At 37.8% G+C, this 25285-nt stretch overlaps 1 protein-coding gene across 1 annotated transcript in view; it reads right to left on the bottom strand.

Moving 5' to 3' along the window:
- Positions 1-25285, bottom strand: part of C7 (complement component 7) — a 51133-nt gene that overhangs the window by 7003 nt on the left and 18845 nt on the right. The window contains exons 7-15 of the mRNA XM_008584306.1: positions 19576-19746; positions 17781-18024; positions 15686-15790; positions 11303-11469; positions 8385-8439; positions 8092-8263; positions 5469-5556; positions 3084-3216; positions 2341-2532 (exon numbers count right to left, since the gene is read on the bottom strand). Of these exons, the coding sequence (XP_008582528.1) occupies positions 2341-2532; positions 3084-3216; positions 5469-5556; positions 8092-8263; positions 8385-8439; positions 11303-11469; positions 15686-15790; positions 17781-18024; positions 19576-19746 (1327 nt within the window). The remainder of the gene's footprint in view (positions 1-2340; positions 2533-3083; positions 3217-5468; positions 5557-8091; positions 8264-8384; positions 8440-11302; positions 11470-15685; positions 15791-17780; positions 18025-19575; positions 19747-25285) is intronic.

Here is a 25285-nt window from a genome sequence, read left to right as displayed (position 1 = left end):
TGTTACAATTGGAAGGTGCTACTGGAATCTGGTGGATAGTGACCATGGATGCTGTTAAACATCCCACAATGCACAGGATAGGCTCCCACAACAAAGAATCACCAGGCCCAAATTCCAACAGCATTGAGGTTGAGAAACCCTAATCTAGTTTAATGATAAAGCCATGTAAATTAGTTCGGTATTATGATTAGAAATTTATTTTAGAAAAAATTGTGAAATTTTAGACTTTAAATATTTGCTAAAAGTTATAATTTCTTTCTGAAAAATCACTGATAGAATCACCTGCACCAAAGACTTTTGCATTTAAGAAGAACATAGCTTGTTAATGTCAAAGCTTGGTTAACCAAATAAACATACTCTTAAGGACCACCAAGAGTATGTACCTTTGCTATTTTAAAACCAAATATCTTTACACCAAGATTAAATACCAGTGGGGGACCTGGGGTGTTATTGTTTAATAGGTACAGAGTTTCAGTTTGAGAAGATGTAAAAATTCTGAAGATGGATGGTGGTGATGCTTGTACAATAACAGGAATGTACTTACTGCCACTGAACTGTACATTTAAAAAAATGGTTAAAATGGCAAATTTTAGGGCTGGCCCGGTGGTGCACTGGATAAGTGCGCCGCTTGGGAAGCGCAGCGGCGCTCCCGCCCGAGGGTTCGGATCCCACATACAGACCGGTTCCCGCTCACTGGCTGAGCGAGGCGCGGGAGCAACACCGAGGGTTGCCATCCCGTTGCCGGTCCCCGGTCCAGTACGGGGGCAACACTGAGCGTTGCGATCCGTTGCCGGACACGGAAAAAGACAAAAAAAAAAAAAAAAAAAAAGGCAAATTTTACATTATCTATATTTTACCACAATTAGAAAAAAAGGCTAAACACTGAAACAGCTGGTATTTTGAGACATCAACTTTGAAGGCTGACAAACCTGCGATTATTTTGTTTGTTATAGGCTCATTTCAAGGGTAGTTATTATTGTTATTCACATCTTCAGAAAAACACACAGGTCTGAAAAACATCCTTAATTAAAACCAATTTTAATAGAATTTTCTACTAAGTGGGAGAAAATTTATACCAAATTGTACTATAAAATGACCGAAGTAGCATTTGGAAACACAAGTGTATAATCTCATTTGAAACAAAACTGCAACCTTATCAACTATACATTGTTCTCTTTCATTTTAGAATTATAGGAACAGGTCACTACTTTAAATATCCCGAGTAAACTCATATTTATGCTTCAGTGTATGGAGAAAACAAAGTAATTGTTCTCTGATTTGGGGCTTTTGACAGCTAAAGAGCATAGCAGCACTGGCCTGAAGGGCACACCATTGGAAGCACCCCCTGCCAGTCTATTGTCTATCACCTATGTAATACCACAGCCCATATCTATCACCAGTGACACAGTGCTTCACACAGTCCACAATTGTAAACATCTAACTCACCTAGCAGTATCCCCTGTGGAATCTAATACTTCATCCTCACTAAAAAAAGACAAATTTCAGCACCAAATTAAAAATCACACACTGTGCACAGGTATTGATATTCAGCTCCACAGATGTGTACAATCAACTATATTAAGATAAAAAAATCACACACTGGAGAAATAATATTATGTAAAATAGCATTCAAGTGAGTTTTTCTTCTTTCCTGTTTTTAATTGTTACAAATATAATATTTTCAATTTATTAAAAAATGTAAACAAAAAAGAAATAAGCTATTTTAAAACAAATATATCCCATCTCAATTATCTCTAAAAAGAAATAGTTTAGCTTTCTAAATCCTTTCTTCGCTTAGGTTCTGAAAAGACCATTTTAATTTTCCTGGTGTTCAAAATACTGGATTTGGGTTTTCCACTCTTATAATGACTTCAAAAACCACAACACTTTTCCTTCAATGTCTGCTTTGTGGTGTTAAATGTAAATGCTTTTAAATTTTTCAATTTCAAAAATACCAATAAACTCTCTGAGAGTCCAGAAATGAAATATATAGAATTTTGTATAAATTATGGTCTCAACTCTGTGCTTAGTAAAGGTGCAGGAAAAAAAAAAATCAGCTTTTAAAAACGCTTTATTTTCTTGGTACCATAACAGATATAAAGCTGATCTTTCACATGGAGGATTTAAGTTAAAAGTTTCAGAATCACCAGGTCTATCCTTGCCTTTTCTTGTATTCCATGAATTTATCTCTGCCATGTGACAAAAGTCTGTTACCCCTCTAGGGGGCAGGGATGGAGGGAATGACTCACAGTTAATGGCAGTACAGTGCATGAAGGTCACCAGAAGGACTCTCACACACCTGAGTGCAAGTGTCCTTGGACAGACACGGAAGCCACTCACCTTTTTGCACACATTGGACATTCTTCATCTCAGGATCCCACTTAAGGCTGGAGCCACAGAGAAATGCTGAAGGACCTTCTAAGGACATGCCACCTGAACAGGAAAAGGTCACCTTCTCACCAACTGTGTAGAAAGGTTTGTGGGGATGACTCTGTATGCCATCCGTCAGTACAGGTAGAACACAGGCAATTTCTAAAAACAAAAGAAGCAGAATACAAGGGTCATTGCTTTCCTAAACCATCTTTTTTTAAAATGACAACTTTAAAAACAAGTCAAATATCTAGAAATGAAAAACAAAATCAATGAAATTGAGAATTCAGCAGAGTTCTTAAAAGTAGATTATATACAAATGTACAGAGAATAAGCTGAAAGATAGAACAATAGAAAATATTTAGAATAAAATACAAAGAGAAAAAAGATGGAAAACAAGAAAAGAATGTTTACATATATATATATATATATGTATATAGAGAGTCTAAAAATGTGTACTTTGCATCTCATGAGGAGAAGTGAGCAAGAATAGGACAGAAGCAATTTTTGAGAACATAATGGTCAGGACTAGCAACTAGAGAAGGCTGAGGGCTTATTCAAGTCACTCCTGAAACTTGGACAGAATCACGTCAGCCTTTCAGGAAAGGGAGGTCAAGACATGCGACCTATGGGGAGTGGTTATTTATCTTGATTCATTCTCTTCCGCGTTATTCTCTCATCTCAAGTTACATACTACAACCAAGGCCACTTACTCTGACACTGCATTTCCCCAACAAGCCACTGTAAGTCTTCTCCACATCTGACAACAGGGTCTCCAATAAGAGAATATCCTTCATTGCAAGTGTATACTATATTTTTCCCAACAGGAAACATGGCACCTTCATCCTAAACACAAATAAGAGATTGAGAGAAGAAGCACCTGTCTATTTTTCATTAACAAAATATTTCTTTAGGTATATATGGCCAATAAATCATATCTTCTTTTAATCATCAAGCAATCTAAATTCAAATAACTGATTTAGAAAATTGCCTATAAAAATATTTTTTCCTGCATGCTCCCAGCCAATAAGATTAGTACCTTGATTAATAAGGCCATTAATGCTACTATACTATAATGTATTGATTACTCCTAAAATAACAAGCACTGTACTAAGTATTTTACTAAAATTACTCTAGTGGACACTGTCTAAGTAACTTCTTTCCCTTTTAATTTTGAAAAAGACAGTTTGTTGTCGATTTTGGAAATGCCATTGTCAGCAAACTCTTCATATCAAGGTATCATGGGCTGTTCATTGGCAATACTGCTTCAAAAATGCCAGCATGAATACCCATAAGTGCTCAAATCCTATCAACATGTTCATGAAAGTTGAAGTTTCTCACCAATAACTTTTAGTGAAAGCATAATGTTGATTTTCTCCCACCCTACCCTTCATCTCTACCCTATAACTATGGAAATATTGCTGGGGCTAGATCAGATTCAAGGATATTTCATTAGCCTATAATGCCAGGAGATGAGCTTTCATGGTGAAGTAAGCAAGAATTGGAAGACTGTGGCTGTGAGGGGGTAATTATGTTCATCTGGGGTTTCTCTTAGTCCCTTTCCTCACCCTTCTGGTTCTGGGCCACGCAAGAGGATGGTGAAAAAAACTCAGGCCTGGGAGAGGACTTCGAGCTGTGCTAAATCAGCTCTGCTCTAGGGATTAGAACAAAATTTCCTGGTACTTCTTTCTTCTCATTGTCAGTCTTGCTCTCCCTGGCCCAGTCTGGCTCCATCGTGGAAGTTGGTAGGAAACAGGGCCCAGATTGATGTCAAAGTTTGAAGAAAACGGCGAAGGGCAGGTGTTCTGCTTTGATTCCAGCCCCTGGGCCTTCCGCTACCTTGCAAAAGGGACTTCTATACCAAAAAGACTAACTCGACAGTGTCTAAACTTGGCTCTATATCAGAACCACTTGTCATAATTAAAAAAAATAGATTCTCAGGCTCTACCCCAAACCTATGGAATCAGAAAAAGTTGAAGATAAGGGACAAGCAGCAATCTCTACTTTTAAGTTCCCTGGGTGACTCCAATGTAGCCAGCCCATAGGCAGTATTTAAAATCCCTGGCTCCTAAAAGGGCACCACATGCACTGGAGTTTGGGGTAACAGCTCATTGTTTGCTAAAATATATGAATTAACTTGGCTCATTCTCTGAGCATATATTTCATTCAGAAACTCCATGGACTGTGGTGACCTCAGTGGGACAGTATGGGTGTTAGAGGTGCTGGGCTCATTCTCTCTTTCTCCCTCTCCCCCTCTCTGTACAAAATGTGCGCACGTGCATGCGCACGCGCGCGCACACACACACACACACACCACTTCCATCTCTTAACAATACCTACGCTTGGGGAAACTTCAGCAAACTCTCAGTGAGTATGTGCTCAAAGGCCTGGAATTTGAAAAGCAAAATCCCTCATGGAGAAAGAAAGGCTGGCAGCTTTGACAGAGTCTTCATGAACAATACGTCCTGTATAAACCATGAAGATTCCTCATCTGGGGTTGAGGCAAGGCTTCATTACAGCAAGGACTGAGAACAGCACTAATTAATACAGCCCCAAAGTCAGGAAAACTCCCTGGAATGATAGATGGCAGATGACTAGTGTTCCTTCCTGAACAAGAAAATTGCTCAGAGTACCATGAACCACACCTCTCTGGACAATGGCTAAATGTCTTATTGATTCCTGGAATAAATCTAATCCTTCATCCCAAACCCGGTATTTATAGGAAGAAAAAGAAAAAAGATTTCTCTCAATGGCAAGAATAAGGAAGGTTCTCTAAGTTGAAGAAATTGCTTGCAGACTTGTATTTTAATGTTCAGAGTAGCAATGTTTAGTAGCCCTCTGGCATGATTACATTTCTAATTCATTGGGTGTCAGTATTGATTTCCCGCACCACAGAAGTTATATTGCCTTCTGCAGAATTCTAATCACCTTGGGCCAAAGGAAAAAAGTCACAAACTAAAACCCTCACCACTAAGACTAAAATGTGTGTGTAAAATATTTTTAGCATTTTGTCACCCTGGAAGAAGAAAACAGATTATGGCCTTAGCAGAGATAGAACTTGGAGTATTGTAAAGGAAAAAATATCTTTCATAACCAACTTGAACGAATCCATCTTTCAGGACAGGAGGTGATGGACAGAATTGTGTTGGAACCAAAGACAAAGGAAAGCAATGTGGTTCAATCAATCTGAAAGAAAAATGAAACAAACCATGATTAATGTGATTGATTTCCACAGTTTAATAAATATTTTGCACTACACTGAATTTTCCCTTTGCATCTGAAGGGACTCCATTCACGTAAGTACATTGATGTGATATTTTTGTCATTCTCAGAACCAAATATATGACCACATCCTGTGGTAGAAAAGCATAAACTAAAGCTACCAAAAGACAGTGATTTAAATAGCTACTAGGTCAGTAGGATAAAAACAAACAAAAAGAAAGAAAAGAAAAATAAATAAAAGTCTTTAGACACCACGCATACTTTTTATGATTTCTAGAGGTCACCTGTGTCAGAACCTAGTTTTTCCTCCTGCTGTTTGGTTCTGAAACTCCTTTAACACAGAATTAATTCTGTATTAAAAATAAGGTTATTAGAGTTAGTGAAAGATAACACAAAACTATATTTTTTTTATTTTTTTAACTCCTACATATAAGTGAGGACATATGGTATTTCTCTTCCTGCGCCTGGCTTATTTCACTTAACATCATTTTCTCTAAGTTCATCCATGTTGCTGCAAATGGCAGTCCTTCATTCTTTTTTATGGTGTTCCACTGTATAAATATACTGCCTTTTCCTTATAACATGCAATATAATAACTACCTTTTATTGAGCATTTACTATGCACCAGGCACCATGGCAGTTTCTCTACATATGTACATGATCTCAATTCATACTCACAGCAACCCTGTGAGATACACGGAGAATAATAAAGTCACAGAAAGTTTGAAAAATCTAACAAATACCGGGGCTGGATTCATGTACAGTCGGTTAGGCTTCTATAATCACAATCTTGCTTCCACTCACAAAGCAATAAGAGAGAGTAGGGACTCACGGTGTCTACATTTTTTCTGAGGTATATACAACTGATAGTATATTCTTTAGTGAAAGCAACTTTTGTTAAGGTTTGGGGCAGGAATCCTAAGCCTAAAAGGGAAACGAGGAAGCGGAAGCCTTCACATCATCTCACCATTGCCAGTCCTGACACCTTAGCCTCACCGTGACCTCTCTGTGGGGAGCTCATAATAATGAGAATGATAATGCTGACAACCATCATTAAACAGTGGTTTTTCAACTGTGCTTCTGAGGTCAATATACCACCAGTATTATTTCTACTCCAGAGACACGAAATCTGAGGGGAAGCAGTACAGATAGCCTGTGAATGCTGCCTCCTTCTCAGCTGAGTTCCTTGCACTCTTGCTGCACTCTGAGAAAGCCCAGAAATGTGAAGCACTGATCATAATTTTCCTGTTTGTACTGAGGAGGAGACTACTTCTCCTCTAAGCACCAAGCAGAGTGAAAATCTCCTTAATGCCTTCCTTAGGATGCTCCCCTTTCTTCAGCTTTATGTCTAAAGGCAGGGGAAATATGTCCACTCAGGCAGAGACCTCCTCCCAGACCCTCAGGCTCCCAGAGACACACATGAGCTGAAGCCAGCCTTCCTTTCCCACCATAACCCATCTGTTTACCAGCTTCCTCCATGCAAGTATTGATTATTGTCACATTACAAATCACCAAAGACCTGGAAATAAGGCACCCCACTTCTCTATGCTTCTACAAGATACCCAAGAACCTCACCTCTTTCTTTGACTCACATGACCTTCAAATTATCATACTAGAACTTTCTGCCAAGTTCCTGATTAGAAGAGGTTAATAAGGGGCCGGCTCGTGGCTCACTCGGGAGAGCGCAGTGCTGATAACACCAAGGCCCCGGGTTCGGATCCCATATAGGGATGGCCGGTCAGCTCACTGGGTGAGCGTGGTGCTGACAACACCACGTCAAGGGTAAAGATCCCCTTACCGGTCATCTTTAAAAAAAAAAAAAAAGAAGAGGTTAATAAGGACAGTTTAAAACACTGGGGTAGGGCACAAAATAAAGATCCCCTTACCGGTCATCTTTAAAAAAAAAAAAAAGAAGAGGTTAATAAGGACAGTTTAAAACACTGGGGTAGGGCACAAAATATTCTGACCCAAGGATAAGATTGGATCAACTAAGCATTTCTAAAAGAGCTTTTTATCCATCTCAAGCATCTGGCTTTATGCTTAATCCAAAAAATAAACAAGAGGGAGTGGTATATCTGAAAAGTAATACAACATTTATTGAATGCTTACTATGTGCCAGGCGCTGTACTAATCACTTTACATGCTGACAACGTCCTATAATTGATTTACCTACTATTACTGTATTATTCTAATTTTAGAGGTGTGGCAAGTACTTGCCCAAGGACACACAGCAAGAAGGAGGCAGATCTGCTTGATGCCAAAGCCACTGCTCGTATCCACACAGCTGGACTGCTCCCAGTTACCCAGCTTGTTTCAGGAAAACCTGAAGCACACAGCACAAGGTGGCCAGGACATGCCTCCTTTCTTCACTAGCCCCAGTGCTACTGATGGAAATCTCCTTTTAACTTCTAAAGCTTTCAGTGGACGCAATCATGAATCCACGCTTCCTGCAGAGGGCACTGTGTTCTACTTAACTGCCGGAGGTCTAGTCTCCATTACCGCAAATGCTCCAGCTCTTCATCTTCGCATTGCCTGCTTTCTGTTGTTTCTCCAACGCAGGATTTGCCACCCCCACTGGGAGGTGGGTTATTGCATTCTCGGCTCCTTGTTTTCTTCCCTTGAACACACGAGCTCCAAGACGACCAGCAACTCCAATGTCCATCAACCCCTCCTGTAGATAAGAGAGAAGTTGTTCAATAATAAGTTCTCGGAAAGGAGAACTTCAGAGCTTAGTGCGCTGCTTCCTGCTAACATGTTTATTGGAGGAAGGGAGGATTCTGGAGATTGATTACCTTCACTCTGATCACTGATGTCTTCTACAATGGCCAGAATGGCTCTACACATTAACTAGGAATGACCATATTAAGGCAGCATTTGCAAACTTCTTGCAATAATCTTAAATTTATTTATTATTTTACTACTGTTTCAAAGCACTTTCATGTACATTGTATTACTTCTCACAACAATAAATGGAGGTGAGCAGAAGGTCTGTTACCATTCCCATTTAATAGATGTGGAGTCTAAGACAAAGTAGTTAAAGTGTCATGCCCAATGCTGTCTGGCTGCCAAGAGCCACGTCCACACAGTAGACCAGTCTTCTGGTTGAGTCTCGGCTCTTTTCAACACCCAACAGTCTCTCAATAAGGCAAGTCCATTCCTATAGTTAAAGCATTGACTTGGTACAAGGATAACATAACCTACTGGGTGCTCCTGGGCTAACCCCAGGGCTGGCACTGTACAAAATGAGGAAATGCATGAGCTGGAGAACTGCTCTTAAGTCACCAGTTTTACCTCCTTTCAGCATCCTTCTCCAGCCTACAGGGTTCCTCAACCCACGCTGGCCACTTTTTCACTCAAAGCCTACTTAAGATTCACAGTTCTTTCAATATTTCCCCCTCCCTTGGGGGAGGCAAGAGAGAACCTGTACCACTAGCCCTGTTTTCCTCGTTAGAAAGTGATCTCAGAAACCGTCCCCCCCAAAGCATTGCATTCTGGTAATAGATGGGTGTATTTGCTGCTCCTTACCTGTTGGCACTCTTGTGTGACCCACATCCCTCTTCCCCCGCCTGCTCCACACCCATTTTTCAATATCACATACACCAAAAGTAAACTAATTTGCATAATATTTTCCCATGACCTTCCTTACATGACATAATTAGAAATTTATTTAATAAAGTAATTCATGAGTATATTCGTATGGGTAATAATAGGTTAAAATGTTGTGATTGCTACCCTAATCCCTCTCAGATGGAAAGCCACATTGAGATCGCACATGTGCTGGCTGAGCTTTAACAAACTGATTTCCCAGGAACAAAAAGGCTCCACTTTGTAGCACTTGCCAATTTCTACAGTGTAGCTGCTCTCACCATGGCTGATTTCAAGCCACCACCATGATGTCACTAAGCTCAGACAAGAGAAGAAGAGATATGTACCATTTGTTCTTGAGAGCCCAAGCTCTTCTGAGCAGGATAGCTCTATGGCTATATACCTTACAATGTCTTTCTTCCTCTGTTCCTTTCCTGAAGAATAATAGGTTAGCACAACTATGAGAGCTCACAGTCCTATGTGGAAAAGTGCATAGTTGAGAATGTAAAAGAATATCTGTTTTTCCCTAATCAACAATTTAAGTTTTTTAAAGATTTGTATGGGACACTGACAATGAATATAGGCCATTTTGAATATTAACAGATGACACTTAAAGACAAAACTTTCTAGGAAAAACCCTCCCACCCTCATTCTTATTTGGAGCCAAGGAGGTACAGTATGGAGTTAGGAGGGTATCCGACTGAGAAACTATTGTCATTTTTTTGAGCTTGTAAAGTGTGTCCAAGTCTCTTAATCTCTGAAAATCAGTTTTTTCCTGGGACCTTGTTTGATTTCATGGCAAGAAATAGATCATAGAATCAGTTCTGCTATAACATTTGTTTTGGAAAATATAAATTTGTTTCATTGAGATTGATATATTAAGAAAGAATTGGGGCTGACCCCGTGGCTCACTAGAGAGAGTGCGGCACTGGGAGCACAGCGGCACTGGGAGCACAGAGGCTGCAGGTTCGGATCCTATATAGGGATGGCCGGTGCACTCACTGGCTGAGCGCGGTGCGGGCGACCCCAAGACAAGGGTTGCGATCCCCTTACCAGTCACAAAAAAAAAAAAAAAAAAAAAAGAAAGAAGGAAAGAATTGGGGCATATTGAAAATTTTGCATTTTCTTATGTACAATTGCATCCATAAAAAACACAGAGTAAAAACAGAAAACTACACACAGCTGAATGAAATCACATAGGAATACACAAAACGTGCCCATGCACACACACACAAAGACACACACACAAACCCATCGACCATCTCTGTCAGTCCACTGCATTTGGTATAAACTACCCCAACCACATGTGGTGTTAGAACTGTCAGCTTTCTGATTGCTCTCCTTCTACCACTTCATGATAACTCACAGCTATATTCCTTCCATCATCCAGCAAACTTCAGGCCTTTTTCTAGATAATGTGCCACATTTATTGTAGTATATATGCATTTCTTAATAATTTAACATGCATAAAACCATACTACTGTTTTTAATCAGTGTCTATCTTTTTATTACCAGTGTCACAGATGATGTGCTTGAGTGCTGTATCCCTAACCCCTTGCTTTCCATCAGCCCTGTGGTCTATATTGTGCAATTTTGCATAGCTCAGTGATTTCTAGGAACACATATGTTGCATTATAAAATAACTGACTACATCCATAAAACATCCTAAAGTTCTGCCAAACAATTTGTTGCTATCTTGATTTGCATGAATTTGGGAGCTGATGAGCCCTGACCACAGGAAGAAAGGTCCCAGAAAGATCTAACAAATGTAATATTAGGCCAGTCTAACTGCTTTCTTCATGTAAGAATCTGTAACTCCTCTGAATTAAGGATCAAGGAAAACATAATCAAATTTAGTTCAAAAGTTAAAAATGCAAATGTTGTCATTAATTACTCTTGGGATTTACAAGACACTTAACCTTTACAACTGAAATATGAACATACCAGATGATGCAACTTCTGTTTCTTGTTATTATGTATGCATTCATTTTACCTCACAAAAACAAAATTGGGATACAGAAAATGCTAATTGTAGCACTCTGTTTAACCACCTTGACTTAATCTCATTTTCCCAATGCAAATAAACACGACTGCTTCTTACTGCTTTAAACAGAGCATCACATACCTTTTGTTTTATGACTTGGGGAAGGTTAGTCACAGATTCTGCCCAGGCAGAATATCGCCTTTTGTTTCCAGCAGGATTGTCCAGCTCTAGGAAACTAAGGTTGGATATGAAGCCTGAACTTCCCCCTCTGACAAATGGGTACCCTCGCAACACACTGTTCTGGGTTCCTACACAGGAGAAATCAAATGAAATAAGTCAGGATGCACAAACAAATGAAAATGAGAACATAAAAGTGAGAAGTCCGTCAGGTACTAAAAAAGAATTCACCAAATTGTATGATATTCTGGAAAACACAAAACTAGAGAGACAGTAAAAAGGTGAGTAGTGGCCAGGTGAGAGGAGGGATGAATACACAGAGCACAGAGGGTTTTTAGGGCAATGAAGCTACTCTGCATAATATTGTGATGATGGATACATGTCATTATGCATTTGTCAAAATTCACAAAATGTACAACTCCAAGAGTGAACTCTAATGTAAATTATGGACTTAGGGTAATAATGATGTGTCAGTGTAGATCCAACAATTGTGACAAATGTTTCACTTTGGTGGGGGATGTCGACAGTGGGAAAGGCTTTGCACCTGTGGGGTGGCAGGGGTATATGGGAACTGTCTTTACTTTTGACTCAGTTGTGCTGTGAACCTAAAACCACTTCAAAAAATAAGATCAATTTTTAAAAAATCCATTGCCTACCAGTAGATGACATTAGTGTTATTGTACATGTTTATAATTTTTTAATGTAACAGGATTATCACGTTGTACAGGAGAATGTCCTTCTTAGAAGACACATGCATATATTTAGGGATGAAGTATCATGATGTCTGAAACTTACTTTCAAGTGGTTCACCAAATATTAAAAACATTTTAAATATATAATATTTATATATTGCTAAATAATAAGCCAATATTATAAATATAACATGTAGATATATATAGCAATATGTCAAAACAATAATTGTATACAGGAGGGGGGTATATGGGTGTTTATTACTATGTTCTTTCAACTTTTCTACGTATTTAAAATTTTTTAGTTCCTCAAAGCACTGAAAATAGATCTACCTTATAATCAGCTGTCCCACTTCTGGGTATATACCCGAACAAATGAAATCAGGATATCAAAAAGACACCTGCACTCCCATGTTTATCACAGCACTGTTCATAGTAGCCAAGAGATGGAATCAACCTAAATGCCCATCAACGAATAAAAACACTGCGGTATATATATATACACAGTGGAATACTATTCAGCTATTGAAAGAAATGATATCCTGTCATTTGCAGCAACATGAATGGAACTGGACACAATCCTGTTAAGCGTAGTTAAGTCAGGCACAGAAACACAGATACCACATGGTCTCACTTACACGTGGAATCTAAAAAAATGGAACTCATACAAGCAGAGAGTAAAATGGTAGTTACCAGAGGCAGGAGAGAGTGAGATGGAGATGTTGGTCAAAAGAAACAAAATTTCAGTTACACAAGAAGAATAAGTTCAAGAGATCTTTTGTAAACCATGGTGACTGCAATTAATACCAATGTATTGTATTCTTGAAAATTGCTGACAGTAAATTTTAGTGTCCTCATCACAAAAAAAATGCTAAGTATGTGAAGTAATATATATGTTAATTAGCTTGAGCAGGGGCAGGGAGGAGAGAGAAGTGGTGGACTAACAAAGCTATGCTGTCTGCCCTATGTGAATCACTGTGCAGTATATGCATGTACTGAAACAACACACTGTACTCCACAAATATGTACAAGTAAATGTTAAAATAAAAAAATACAACATAAAAAATTTTTCATAATAAAATGTTGAAGGAAAAACAGTTCATTGCATCTGGTATACTAATAATAAGCAAAAAAAGCTGTTAATTAACAGGAATACATTATCTAAGACATGGAAACTGTTCTGAAAAATTTGAATGCTAATTGAATCCCTTTTTCCATTTATATGCCTCAAAATTTCAGAAATATTTTTATCTCCATCTGTAATTGATATTTACACAGGTCATGACTAGAAATTCCTATTCTCACAAATCAGATTCTGAGTGATTCCCATGTCCTTTCTTGTAATTGTCCAAATTTTGCGATTTCACAAAATGAGCATATTGTACTTTAATAATCATAAATTATTAAAGCCTGATATTTTTAATAAATTGCCAGAGTGCTTCCTCATTTTCATTGTTAGTTATGTTTTTAATATATAAATAGTCACCCTTTTAGGGTAGTATATCACAAAGACCAGTCCCTGAACTACTGAATCAGAATCATCTGGGATGACTGCAAATTTCTGAGCATCACCCAAGACCTGTGAGAGAATACCTAAGAGAATAAGCCTTGGAACCAGTATTTAAACAGACTTCCCCAGGTAATCCTCATGCATACTGAAGTTTGACAATCACTGCCTGCTGTCAGTTGAATGCATCCCCCAAAGGTTCATGTGTTGGAGCCTTGATCCCCACTGTAACAGTGTTAAGAGGGTGGGAAATCCTATTACAGTAATTGAAAGGTGGGACCTTTAAGAGTTGATTAGATTGTAAGGACTGTATCTTTGTGAATGGATTAATTCATTGATGGCTTAATGGGGGGTCATGGATGTGGTTCTGCTGGCTTTACACAGAGAGGGAGTGAGCAGGTGAGCTTTCTTGCTCATCCCATTTGCAATGTGATACCCTGTGTTGTGATACACAAGAAAAAGATCCTCACCAGATGCACCCACTTGACTGTGGACTTCCCAGCCTCTGGAATTGTAAGAAATAAATTGTATTTCTCTATAAATTACATAGTTTCAGGTATTCCATTATAAGCAACAGAAACAGACCAATACACTGTCTTAACAGACACATCTGCTTAAGAATGACAGATTCTAGGAAATTCATTTTTTGTTACTTTTAAACCTGTAGCCTTCCTCTCCATCCATGTGCTCTGTCCTCGAGCTAACTCTTTACCACTAGAAAAGGCAGTCCAATGTGACAGTGAATAAGCAGATTTCATGTCTGATTCTTACTAAGTATGATCTTGGGTAACCTTTCTGTACCTCAGTGTTTCTGTCTGTAAAATGGGAACATGAATAATATCTAATGCTTAGGTAGGAGGAAAATATTAGCTAATTTTTGTAAATCACTTAAAATTGTGCTGGACACATAGTAGGTGCTCCGTGTTTGTTAAAAACAAAATAAAATAAAATCTGTGAATAGTTTTCAATCACCAGCCCAGCTGATGATTGATGACAACATTTACCCAAAGCTTCTACTTTCATTTCAGTGTCCAGATCATTTATTTTTTCAACTTATTCAAAAACGTGTCCTACTTTGTTGTGTCAACTCTGTGAAGTCAAGCACGTTTTCTGGCATATTTACTGCTGTATCCCCAGTACCTAAAACAATTCCTGGCTCATACTGTGGACTCTATAAAGTCAATGAATGAAGTAAATGAGTACATAAACCTGGTTTTACTACTCTGTCTCCCTCCTTGCAGTCAACTACGAATATCCTAAGAATCCCTGCTTTCTGGCTGAGAACCGTGACACTTAGGTGACACTTTGCCTTTGCCCCAATTTCTGCTATCACCCCAGAAAGATTGAAGTTCTAGTACTGCTCAGTATATGGCCTCACACAATTCACTGCAGTCCCATTTTATCTCTACCACACCACAGAATCTCCTCCTTTTACAGCAATTGTCTTAATCACCGAATCCAATGGATGTTGTCAGTCCTCATCTTACTTACCTTTTCTCTAGCATTTCACTCTGTTGACCTCTCTCTCCTCCTTTAGTTTCCACTTTTTCTGTTTCTTCTCTTATCAGACCATTCCTTCTTCATCCCTCTTCTTTCTCTACACATTTACTTATGTAAGCTTTCACTTCATCACTCCCTGTATTAAATCTTTTATGCTATCCCATAGCCATTAGGACAAAATAAAAACTCCTTAACATGCTAATTTCATAGTCTAGATCAGTTTGCCCTTCCAGCTCCTTCTCCAATCACTCAATGACTAGCATGGCACCTTCCTTTCCTTCACCACCACCACTAGCATGCACCAAAAACCTTAACTGCTGAGTATCCGTGTCACAGAACGGAAGTGAACCTTCCCTTGATATCGTCACTTTTTTAGGCTTGTTTGCCAGCCATCATAGGGAGGAAGATGGTGTACACTGAGAACATATTTACAATAAAGAGGAGATACCCAGTGAACCCCCCCACCCTGTGTGATGTCTTATTGCTATAACATATGAAAGAGAGACCCCAGGCAAAAATAACCAGATAGATGAAAAAATCCAAAGTAGAATACCTGCTAAAGCTTCAAAAGCTCTTGGAGACCAAGAATTAACCACACGATAGAGGGATAGATATTAAGCTTGTAATGCAAATTGCTTCCCTCCCATTTACCTGAAGCCAACTTTAAAGCCTCTTCCAGATTCTTGCATTTCTTCTTTGATAATGTAAAGATGAAATGGAAATCTGAGGAAATACATTTCTTCTCTGAATCCAGACCTGGGGTAAAAATGTAAGAGTCTTGCTTAATTTCTGCATTGAGGACCTCCTTTGAGATGCAGCTAGGTATGGGAATGAGGAAAAGAGGGTGTTTTCCTGCCACTGTGGCCATCTAATCAAGAGTGACATGACATTTATATTTTCAATTGTTCTAGAAGGGTCAAAGTTCAAAACAGTGATATTTGACTTTTGTTACTTTCCTTCTATTAGCTTTGGCCAGAGAGGAGAGGAGGTGGGAGTGATTTCTACATAAAACAGAAATTGAACACCTCAAAGAGTAATATCTTTTATCCATTCACTTTTATCCATCCAGTCAGCTTCTTAGGCATAAAACAAACAAATAAATGTAGGAGTACGATGACTTTCAGCCCCCCTGCTGGAGACTGTAAAAGCTGGGTTCTGGTTCCACAGTAATTAATTCCTAAAACCCTAGTTCAGTTTTTCCATCTTTAACACCCGTGGTTCCTAATACTTTCTTCCCATGACTTATAACCTTAGAATGTGACAATTTCTACTTATTATCAAATGGAGTTTGACAGTGTTTTTTTAAAAGTAAGATAGAAAATAAAGTGTAGAAATATATTTGCCTCATACTGTATAATTTCACTAACTTTATTAGAATAGCCTAAATATTTCTTAAAGAACAATTAGGGGCATATATTATATCCCAGAAGTTTTCATTATATATGAATTAAAATTTTAGGAAGAACATAAACTGCCCAAGAGTAAAATTTTTACTCAAAAAAATATAATTTTACCAACTTGGAAAGTTTTGTTTTGTTTTTAAATCTCTCCATTTGTTTAGATCCTACAAGAAGGGGGAGAGTTGAAACTGAGTTTAGGTCAAGCTACTTGCTGGATTGATTGCCCAAAGAAATAGTGCCTCTGTCTTTGCTACAAAAACCTGTGCTTGTATACTCATTTCCAACCTAGGAGGTTAGAAAAGTCCAAATTCTAGTTAATTTGTTATCTGGTAGCGCCCTGACCAATGAAAACAGAAATGATTATACTTCACCCATAAGAAAAAGCTACAGGGCCTCTTCTGAATCTCAGGTAAGATGTTTTATTCTCCTCCATGGTTATAACAGATTCTTTACTGAAGAGAAAGACATTGAAGAGGTGATTTGGAATGGAGGAGGAAGTGTAGACATCAGCTAAAGGACCAAGTTAGGAATGGAGAATGTTTGACTTGAAACAGTAAGGCCCCACTTCCTCCCCGCCCCCACATCTGAGATTCTCCTCTGGATGGGAAGTCAACAAAGCATGAATTCAGTAGCATGTCCTGATTCTAACAAAAATCAGGCAATTTTAGCAGAACACAGCATAAGGAATAAGATAAACTGACTTTGAAGCCAGTTAGGCCCATGTTTAAATACCCTCCTTTCAATCTATGTGACCTTGGATGAGTCTCCTAATAGCACTGAGTCTCTATTTCTCCATCTGCAGGACACGCAGTATAGTGCCCATTTCATTGGGTGGTACTGAGGATTGTTGCTAATATATGTAACTCACTTGCCGTGAGGAAGGCATCAATAAATTCAAGCTATTGATACAAATATTAGGTAGTAAGCAAACCTGTGATATTCAGAGCAGATTCCTTTAAAGGAATGTGAGTGGTAAAGAACAGAGGTAAATAAAATACTTTTAAAATTTTTGGTATGTCAGCAAATTCCTCATTTAGTTTTCCTCCAAAATATTGTTTATTCTGAGAAATGAGAAAGATTAAAATGTATTCTAAAAACTCAGCCAATACCGTCTGGAGATAGCCAATAGTGATAACGGTTTAATACAGGGTACTAGCCAAAGAATAGGCAGGCTTTTCTCAAAGAATGTAAATAGAGTATAATGGATCCTTTGCAATTCTGGACTACTTTGCAAATTAAATCTATATTTGTCAAATTTTAAAGCTCAGAAGTTTGAGTAAACTACGTGTTATTTTTCCATTGAAATCCTTGAAATACTTTCAGATAACAATTTTTTAATACTGTACCACTTTGTTTGAATTTTTCTGCATCCACGTAAAATAGAACTATGTATTCTCCTCCTAAAGACCCAGACTGCAGATAATGCGTCCCGTACTGGTCGATTAGTCTTCGGTAGGCACTATAGTCATACAGAGAGGGAAGGTGGGAGAGTTCCTTCCAAAATGGCTCAGCAAGATGTAAAAATTCTGGGTTGTTATTGATGAACTGAGCCACTTCAACAGCATTCTGAATAACCAACAATTGATAACTCTATGAAGAGATGAAAGAGTAAAAGGGGTTTTAGGTGGAAGATAAAAAGGCAATGGAAATAGTTCCCTGTCCAATGTTTCCATCAACTGCCACCCCCAATCAACCCAGACTATATGAATTTTTATTTCTGATTCATGATGAGGTCTCCTCTGGGCCCATCTTCTTGAAGCAATCTTAGGAATTTTTGGAGTCCCAAATAGGAATAATATAAATGATACAATGGTAATTTCTTTTATGCATAACCTTTAAAACCCCAATACCAAGTTATTAAGCCTTCCTCAACTAGAAAAAGAGAATCAGTTTCACCAACTGCTAAATGATTTCACAAATAAGTATGTAAAATAACGTGTTCCTAGGATCCACATCTTGACAATGACTTATAGTTCCACATTCAGTTTCTTATTCATTAAACAAATAAAATCAATCTTTGTTATACTTCCCTTATGTGGTTTATTAATCAAGTTGCTGACTTTAAGAATGAAATGAAATACACAGATTGTGAATAATGATCAACTTGAGAAATTCTTCAAAAGTAAGTGCAAATCCATTAGTACAATTCATCTCAACTGTTCAGGTTTCCTAAGATGAAATTTTTGGCATCTCAAAACAAAGTTTTTAAAAAATAAGGCTTTTAGGGCCAGCCCGGTGGCACACTCGGTAGAGTGCGGCGCTTGGGAGCACGGCGGCGCTCCCGCCGAGGGTTCGGATTCCATATAGAGACCGGTCCGCTCACTGGTTGAGCGCGGTGCGGGCACGACACCGAGGGTTGCGATCCCGCTGCCGATCCCGGTACAGGCGCGACACTGAGGGTTGCGATCCCGTTACCAGTCACGAAAAAAGACAAAAAGGAAAAAAAAATAAAAATAAAAATAAATAAGGCTTTTAACTTCCTCAGATGAAAATTTTGGTGTCTCAGAAGTAATTAAGCATTTTAAAAATAAAAAAAAATAAGGCTTTTAACTTCCTCAGATGAAAATTTTGGTGTCTCAGAAGTAATTAAGCATTTTAAAAATCTTTTAGCTTCACACACCTTATAAAAAGACTCTAGCATTAGCATTTAAAAAGCACATACAAGCATCAATCGGATTTTTAAAAATTGTATATAGCACTTAAAATAGTGGCATCAGTAAACATGAATGAGAAATTTAGGATAGTTTAAAATAGAAGATTTCAAGGTCATAAGTTTTTTATTTTTGTTTTTGGCGGCTGGCTGGTTCAGGGATCTGAACCCTTGACCTTGATGTTATCAACACTGCACACTAACCAGCTGAGCTAACCGGCCAACTGGTAATAGCTTTTTTAAAAGATTTTCAAATAAGAACAAACACTTTAATGAGAAGATAAAAAAGTATAAATACATAAATTTTCAAAGAGAATTTACAAAACAACATTGTACTTTTAAAGAAATATATTGTATTTTCTCTTAAAGGAGATACTATTGCCCTAATTTAAAAATGAAGACTGATCCTATTAGTAAATACACTTTTGTTAATGTTAGCAATACTTACAACCAGTAAAATATGGAAAAGTTAGCTGATAATTTATACTAACCTTTTCCTTATGGATTTCACTGGCACTTGACGTATACCGATGTGAAAAAGAGGACGCAGACGTGAAGAAGGAACGCTTCCTGCTAAATGATGCATGTTCTGTCGACGTACGTTTTACATAAGACCAACTGCTGTTGTAAAATTCATAATTAAAATCATTATTTACTTTCACCTACAAAGAAAATGAAAAATCTTGTTATGATCAAATTAAAGCTTCAGATACACCCCAAGATACTTTTTTGTCATGGATCCTTTAACGGGGATACTTTCTCCATATAACCTTCCCCAAAAGACAAAGCTCTTCATTGACACAAAACAACTATGACTCTCATTAAAACCAGGCCTGTATGAGTATAAGGAAGTAGCTCATTCTATGATTTCTTTTTAATTAAGCAAGAGACATGGCATCAATAATGGCAATCCCAAGTGATTCACAAAACACATTTGTCTGCAAACATCTTCCATTTTTCTTTAATGTCAGCATTTAGCCCAGGAGTGAGTAAATTAACAAAACTATACTTACAGTGAACTACAGAGCATTTGGCTCTTAATTTCATCTAACAGAGGGGAATAAAGGTGCAAGTAGTTGATATGAAGCAATTAGATCTTCTGGACTTTGTTTTGAAATGTTCTATGTGATCCAGGAGCAGATTTAACTTTCTAAATCTGTTTGACTTTAACAAATGCTAAAATTGTATTCTTTTCCCAGCGCTAGATGATAGGAAAGTCCATCTCAAAAGAAGTTTAACACAGACAATAGGTTAGTCACATGTGGCTAACTGAAAAGTGACATCTCCAGCTTTTTTTTTTTTTCTTTTTACAAAATATATTGAGCAGATAGATAGATTTTTATTTTGGTGGAGGGACAGTTCCAGGATCTGAACCCTTGACCTTTTGACCTTGGTGTTAGCAATACCACACTCTAACCAACTGAGCTAACTGGCCAGCACAACTCCAGCTTTTATAGAGGAAATAATCATTCATTTATCTTTCATTTTACATTAGTCAACTGTAGAAATCAAATGACCCACAGGTGGCTGGCAAGTAATACAAGTGTTGGAAGCATTCAGTGGAAGGCATGGTGATGAAAAAGTGTCTAGAAGGGACAGTTAACATCTAATCCATCAGTCACCATGTGTAGCCACAGGTTGTAGTATTGACAGACTGATTTTTTTTTTCAAGAGATAAATCTGAATCTTTATGTAAAAATCCCTTGATTTTTAAAAAATTATAGGCAACTAATTTGCTAAAAATGTCAATCCCCATGGGAAAAAACAAAACATGAAAGAAGACTTCCTTTCACAGTGTCTGTTCTATATACATATTCAAACCAGGGACTCTCCTTCCAGGAGCTTTTATGCTTTTATTTTATATCCATCCACACCCATCTGTGTTTGAGATCAAAGCATAAGTAAGCACACAGAAAATTGAAATGATGGAAATGATATGCTTTTAAAACAAAACTAAAAGGAAAGAAAATGACAGAATATTATGCAGTCACCCTAAATGATGCTTGTAAAGACAAAATATTTATGTTGTGGCATTAAATGAGAAAGCAGGTATAAATGTGAAAATTCTGTTAACTACAACCATACAAGTACATTCCCAGTCAAAAAAGACTAGAAAGAAATATACCAAATGCCAGAAAATAATATATAACTTTTATGTAAATTAGGTATGCATACTAAAAACATGCCAGAAGATAAGAAAAGATGGATTTAATCAGAACTTTTATTAGAGCATTATTTTCATTATATTATGAAATTGACTTGTTTAAAAGTTAGGTGCAAAAATTCAGTTCAGGGTAAAATGGAGAATTTATATGTATTATTATTGACTAAAATGAAGGCATTGTTCAAAGTGCTGTTAGAGATTTCTACTCACTAAATAGTGTCTTAGTACTATTTGGCTTTGGATAGACACAGAATTTAGGTTTTTTTTTTTTTAATCTCTTTTGAGTAAGAAAAGATATCCATCTACATTTCAAAGCAAAAAAATAAAAATAGACTATTTTCCCCTATGTTCAGATCCTCAGTTCATATACTTGATTCGTCATTTATGCAAATAAGCATCTTAGCTGCTTCAGTTCAGCATCTCCTCATTACCATCGACCCTACACATACCTGCAAAAAGCACCTTTCTCAAGGTACTATGATCTTATTAAATTTTTCTTAATTAAAACATCTTTCTTCCAGCTTAATCCTGAATTCTAACAAACTGATCAATCCTTCCTCTGAAATCACAAACTAAAACATCCTACACTGACATGATTTACTCTTTTGACTCTCATTCTATTATTACCACATCTATTATTTAACTTTGTAGAAACAAGTTCTTTAACTTATTTTCTCTTCTCTCTCCCTATCAGCATCTTCATTTTTTTTACTTCCTTCCTATTGCAGCTTAGGCTTCATGGTTCATGACTCCAACCATTCTCTTGCCAATGAACTTAACTTCCTCGACTAGATGTCCTATCTTGTTTGCCTGGCAAAGACACAACCCTGATTCAATGATTCGGTGGCCAAGCTGTTTAGCACTACTATAGAAAAATCACACAATTGTACATATTGGTGCCACCATAAATCCATTCATGATTTTTACTGTCAATGGAATCCTCAATACTATCCTGCAGTTCCATACAGTATTTTTAGTCAGTTCTTTCTCTTTTCTATTCTCTACACTAGCTATTTCAAATTTCTACACCTACCTTAATCCCCCAATCCTACAACCACTTCTTTCATTCTCAGAAGATGACTTGACCTATTTCTTTACAAACACTCTGCTTTCAGAGAGATACCTCTTAAATTTCTGGCTAACAAATCAACAAACTTATGAACATTTCTTCCCTTCCTTTCCTCCACAGGTGTCCCTCTTCCTGTCTTAGGCTAAATCCTCTGTCTCTTCTCTGTATTGCATTCCCTCCTACCTCTTCAAAGTACAGATTAAATAGATTGATTATTTCCTCTCCTACAGCTTCAATTTTTCTTTCTCTACTTGCTCATTTCTGTCAACACTTATACATATTCTAACCCCATCAACTAAAAAAAAAAAAGAAAAGCTCTTTCTGTTGCTATACATTTCCTCTCTAGCTTCTATCCTACTTTCCCAGGTCACCACCTTCAATGAGTTGTCTACACCTAATTGTCTTAAATTTCTCGCCTGCCATTCACTCTTCCGTCTGCAACGGTCTGACTTCCAGTGAAAAGCTCTTTCTGTTGCTGTACATTTCCTCTCTAGCTTCTATCCTACTTTCCCAGGTCACCACCTTCAATGAGTTGTCTACACGTAATTGTCTTAAATTTCTCGCCTGCCATTCACTCTTCCGTCTGCAACGGTCTGACTTCCAGTAAGGTTGGCAGCATCTCTCTTATTTCGCCAGATGGAGAACACTTCTCTCAACATCATTCAACATTGTTGACTACTCTCTCCTCTTGGGAACATTCACTTCTGCTGGCTTCCTGGTTCTCTTCTTTTCTTTCTGGCTGTTCCTTCTAAGACTCCTCTAAGGCATCTCTTTCTGTTATATCACTCTTCTACACTGTCTCCAAGGACAATAATATTCTCTTCCCTGTAGCTTCAATTACCAATCATATGCTAATAACCACCAAATGTATATCTTCAACCCAGATCTTTCTCCTGAGCACTTGTACATTCCATACGGACCCAAACTGAACTTATCTTCTCCCTACAAACCTGCCTTTACCCACCTCAGTGAATGTTATCTTCATCTGTCCATTGGTTCAAGGCAGAAACCCATTCAAAACCCTGACTACTGCCTTGCCATCATCCCTCATGTTCAATCCTTCACCAAGCCTCTTTAGGCCATTGTCACCTTCCACAGCAATTATCACAACAGCTTTCCAAAAAGATTTCTTTCCTTAGGTCTTCCATCCTCCAATCTATTCTCCAGTCTGCAAAAGAGTGGCATCACAGAATTCCCTTCTTAAACTCTCCAGTGGCTCTTTTTTAATCTGAACTACTTAACTGATAAAAAAAAAATTTCTTTACTTTTCTGATCATCACTTGCAACCTCATTTCTTGCAACTCTTCACTCTTTACTCTGTAACCCAGACAGACTGAACTTCTTTCAGTTATTCAGGAGTACCCCTCTTGCCCTCTTGCTTTTTCTCTTTTTTGCACGCTCTCTCTCTCTCTCTCTCACTATATATATGTATACTTACAGGAGATATATGTATATTTATACACATATACACACACATATGTACTTCAAAAAATTCATGAAAAAAATAAAGAAAAGGAAGAAAAAATAAATTCATAGAAAGCTCCATATTATATTTTCATTCTATTTTGCCATGAACTCCTTGAAGTGCCCTTATATAATTATAGAATATACATAGATATGGTACAGATGTAAGTATAGAGTGCCGCTAAGAGCAAAGGCTCTGGAGCCAGAGGGTTCAAATCCCATGGTTGTCATTTACTCTCTCTATGATGGTAGGTAAGTTACTTGCATTTCTTTGCCGGTTTCCTCATCTATAAACAGGGATGGCAGTACCTACCTCCTTGAGTTATTACAGGAAAAAAAGAGCCATATAAAGCATTTAGCACAGTGCTGTTATATGTGAGCTATTTTTATCATCATCCAAATTATTCCTCATTAAAAGATGGATTTAGAAATCTCAGGTAGTTAATCCTCATACCAATTGAGGACACAGAGGCCCAGATAATTTAGCATTAGTTAAAATTGCCTTTAGAATATGTTTTTTGTGATGAGTTTGGGATCTCTCTTCAAAAACTATAATGAAATACATTGGAGAGCAAATACAGGAGGATCCAGGAAGTTTCTCCATCTTGATCTTTATTGATTCCCATCTGTAACTCATTACATGCTGAGAATAAACACAACAGTCATCTCTCAGGCTGAACTAAACAGACTGGCACCTTCCCAAGCAACCACGGAGCAAGAATGAGCTTAGGTTTCAAAGGCCTCCTTGTTGCTTGAAAAGTAGGAGCAAACAGAGTGTGCGTGGAATCAAAGAAGTGGCTTACTCAACAAAACACCAGGTTTTCCCTAGATAAACCACAATGCTGATAACCAAAACAGAGATTATAAGAGTGACTAACTGATTCTGTTTTATGTTTATGTACTAATACCTACGCTCCAACAAGACAAAGTCACCTTCTACCTCCTAGAGAGCAGAATACCCAGTGGGACCCAATTCAATTTATTCAAACTATGGAGGACATTTGCTGCCTCCATGTCTGCATGTGGGTCTAGCGCTTAGATGACTGACTCACTGCCTGTTGCTTCCACCTCTCTCCCCTCACACTGGATCCTCAAAACATCTCTATTCCTCACACAATAACAGGCTATAATTTCCCTCCACTTCTGACAGACACCTTCACATTCAGTGACTGGAAAGGTATTTCAGATGTCAATTCAAAAACCAAGCCCTGCTGAGGAAAATGAATGTCAGGATCGGGCTGTTATTAAATTATTCCTCTTCTTCAGAAACTGCAGACTTCCCACATGTCTACCTTCCAACTAAGTTAGAAATGCTCTTCCTTATTATTTTCTCTGCTCTGCAACTTTCTAAATTTGACCCTTCAAAAAATATATATGCAGTCCTCCCCCTTACAATTATGACAGAATTAGCAACACATCCTCCTAGGAACAGAGGGAGAAAAAAATTCTTTATGTATGTCATCTCACACTCTCCCTTCTGGCCAAAGGTTAAATTACAACACAT

The sequence above is a fragment of the Galeopterus variegatus genome, unplaced genomic scaffold, assembly GCF_000696425.1.
Source record: "Galeopterus variegatus unplaced genomic scaffold, G_variegatus-3.0.2 Scaffold3213, whole genome shotgun sequence".
NCBI classification, from domain to species: Eukaryota; Metazoa; Chordata; class Mammalia; order Dermoptera; family Cynocephalidae; genus Galeopterus; species Galeopterus variegatus.
This window is presented reverse-complemented; position numbering and strand designations above follow the sequence as displayed.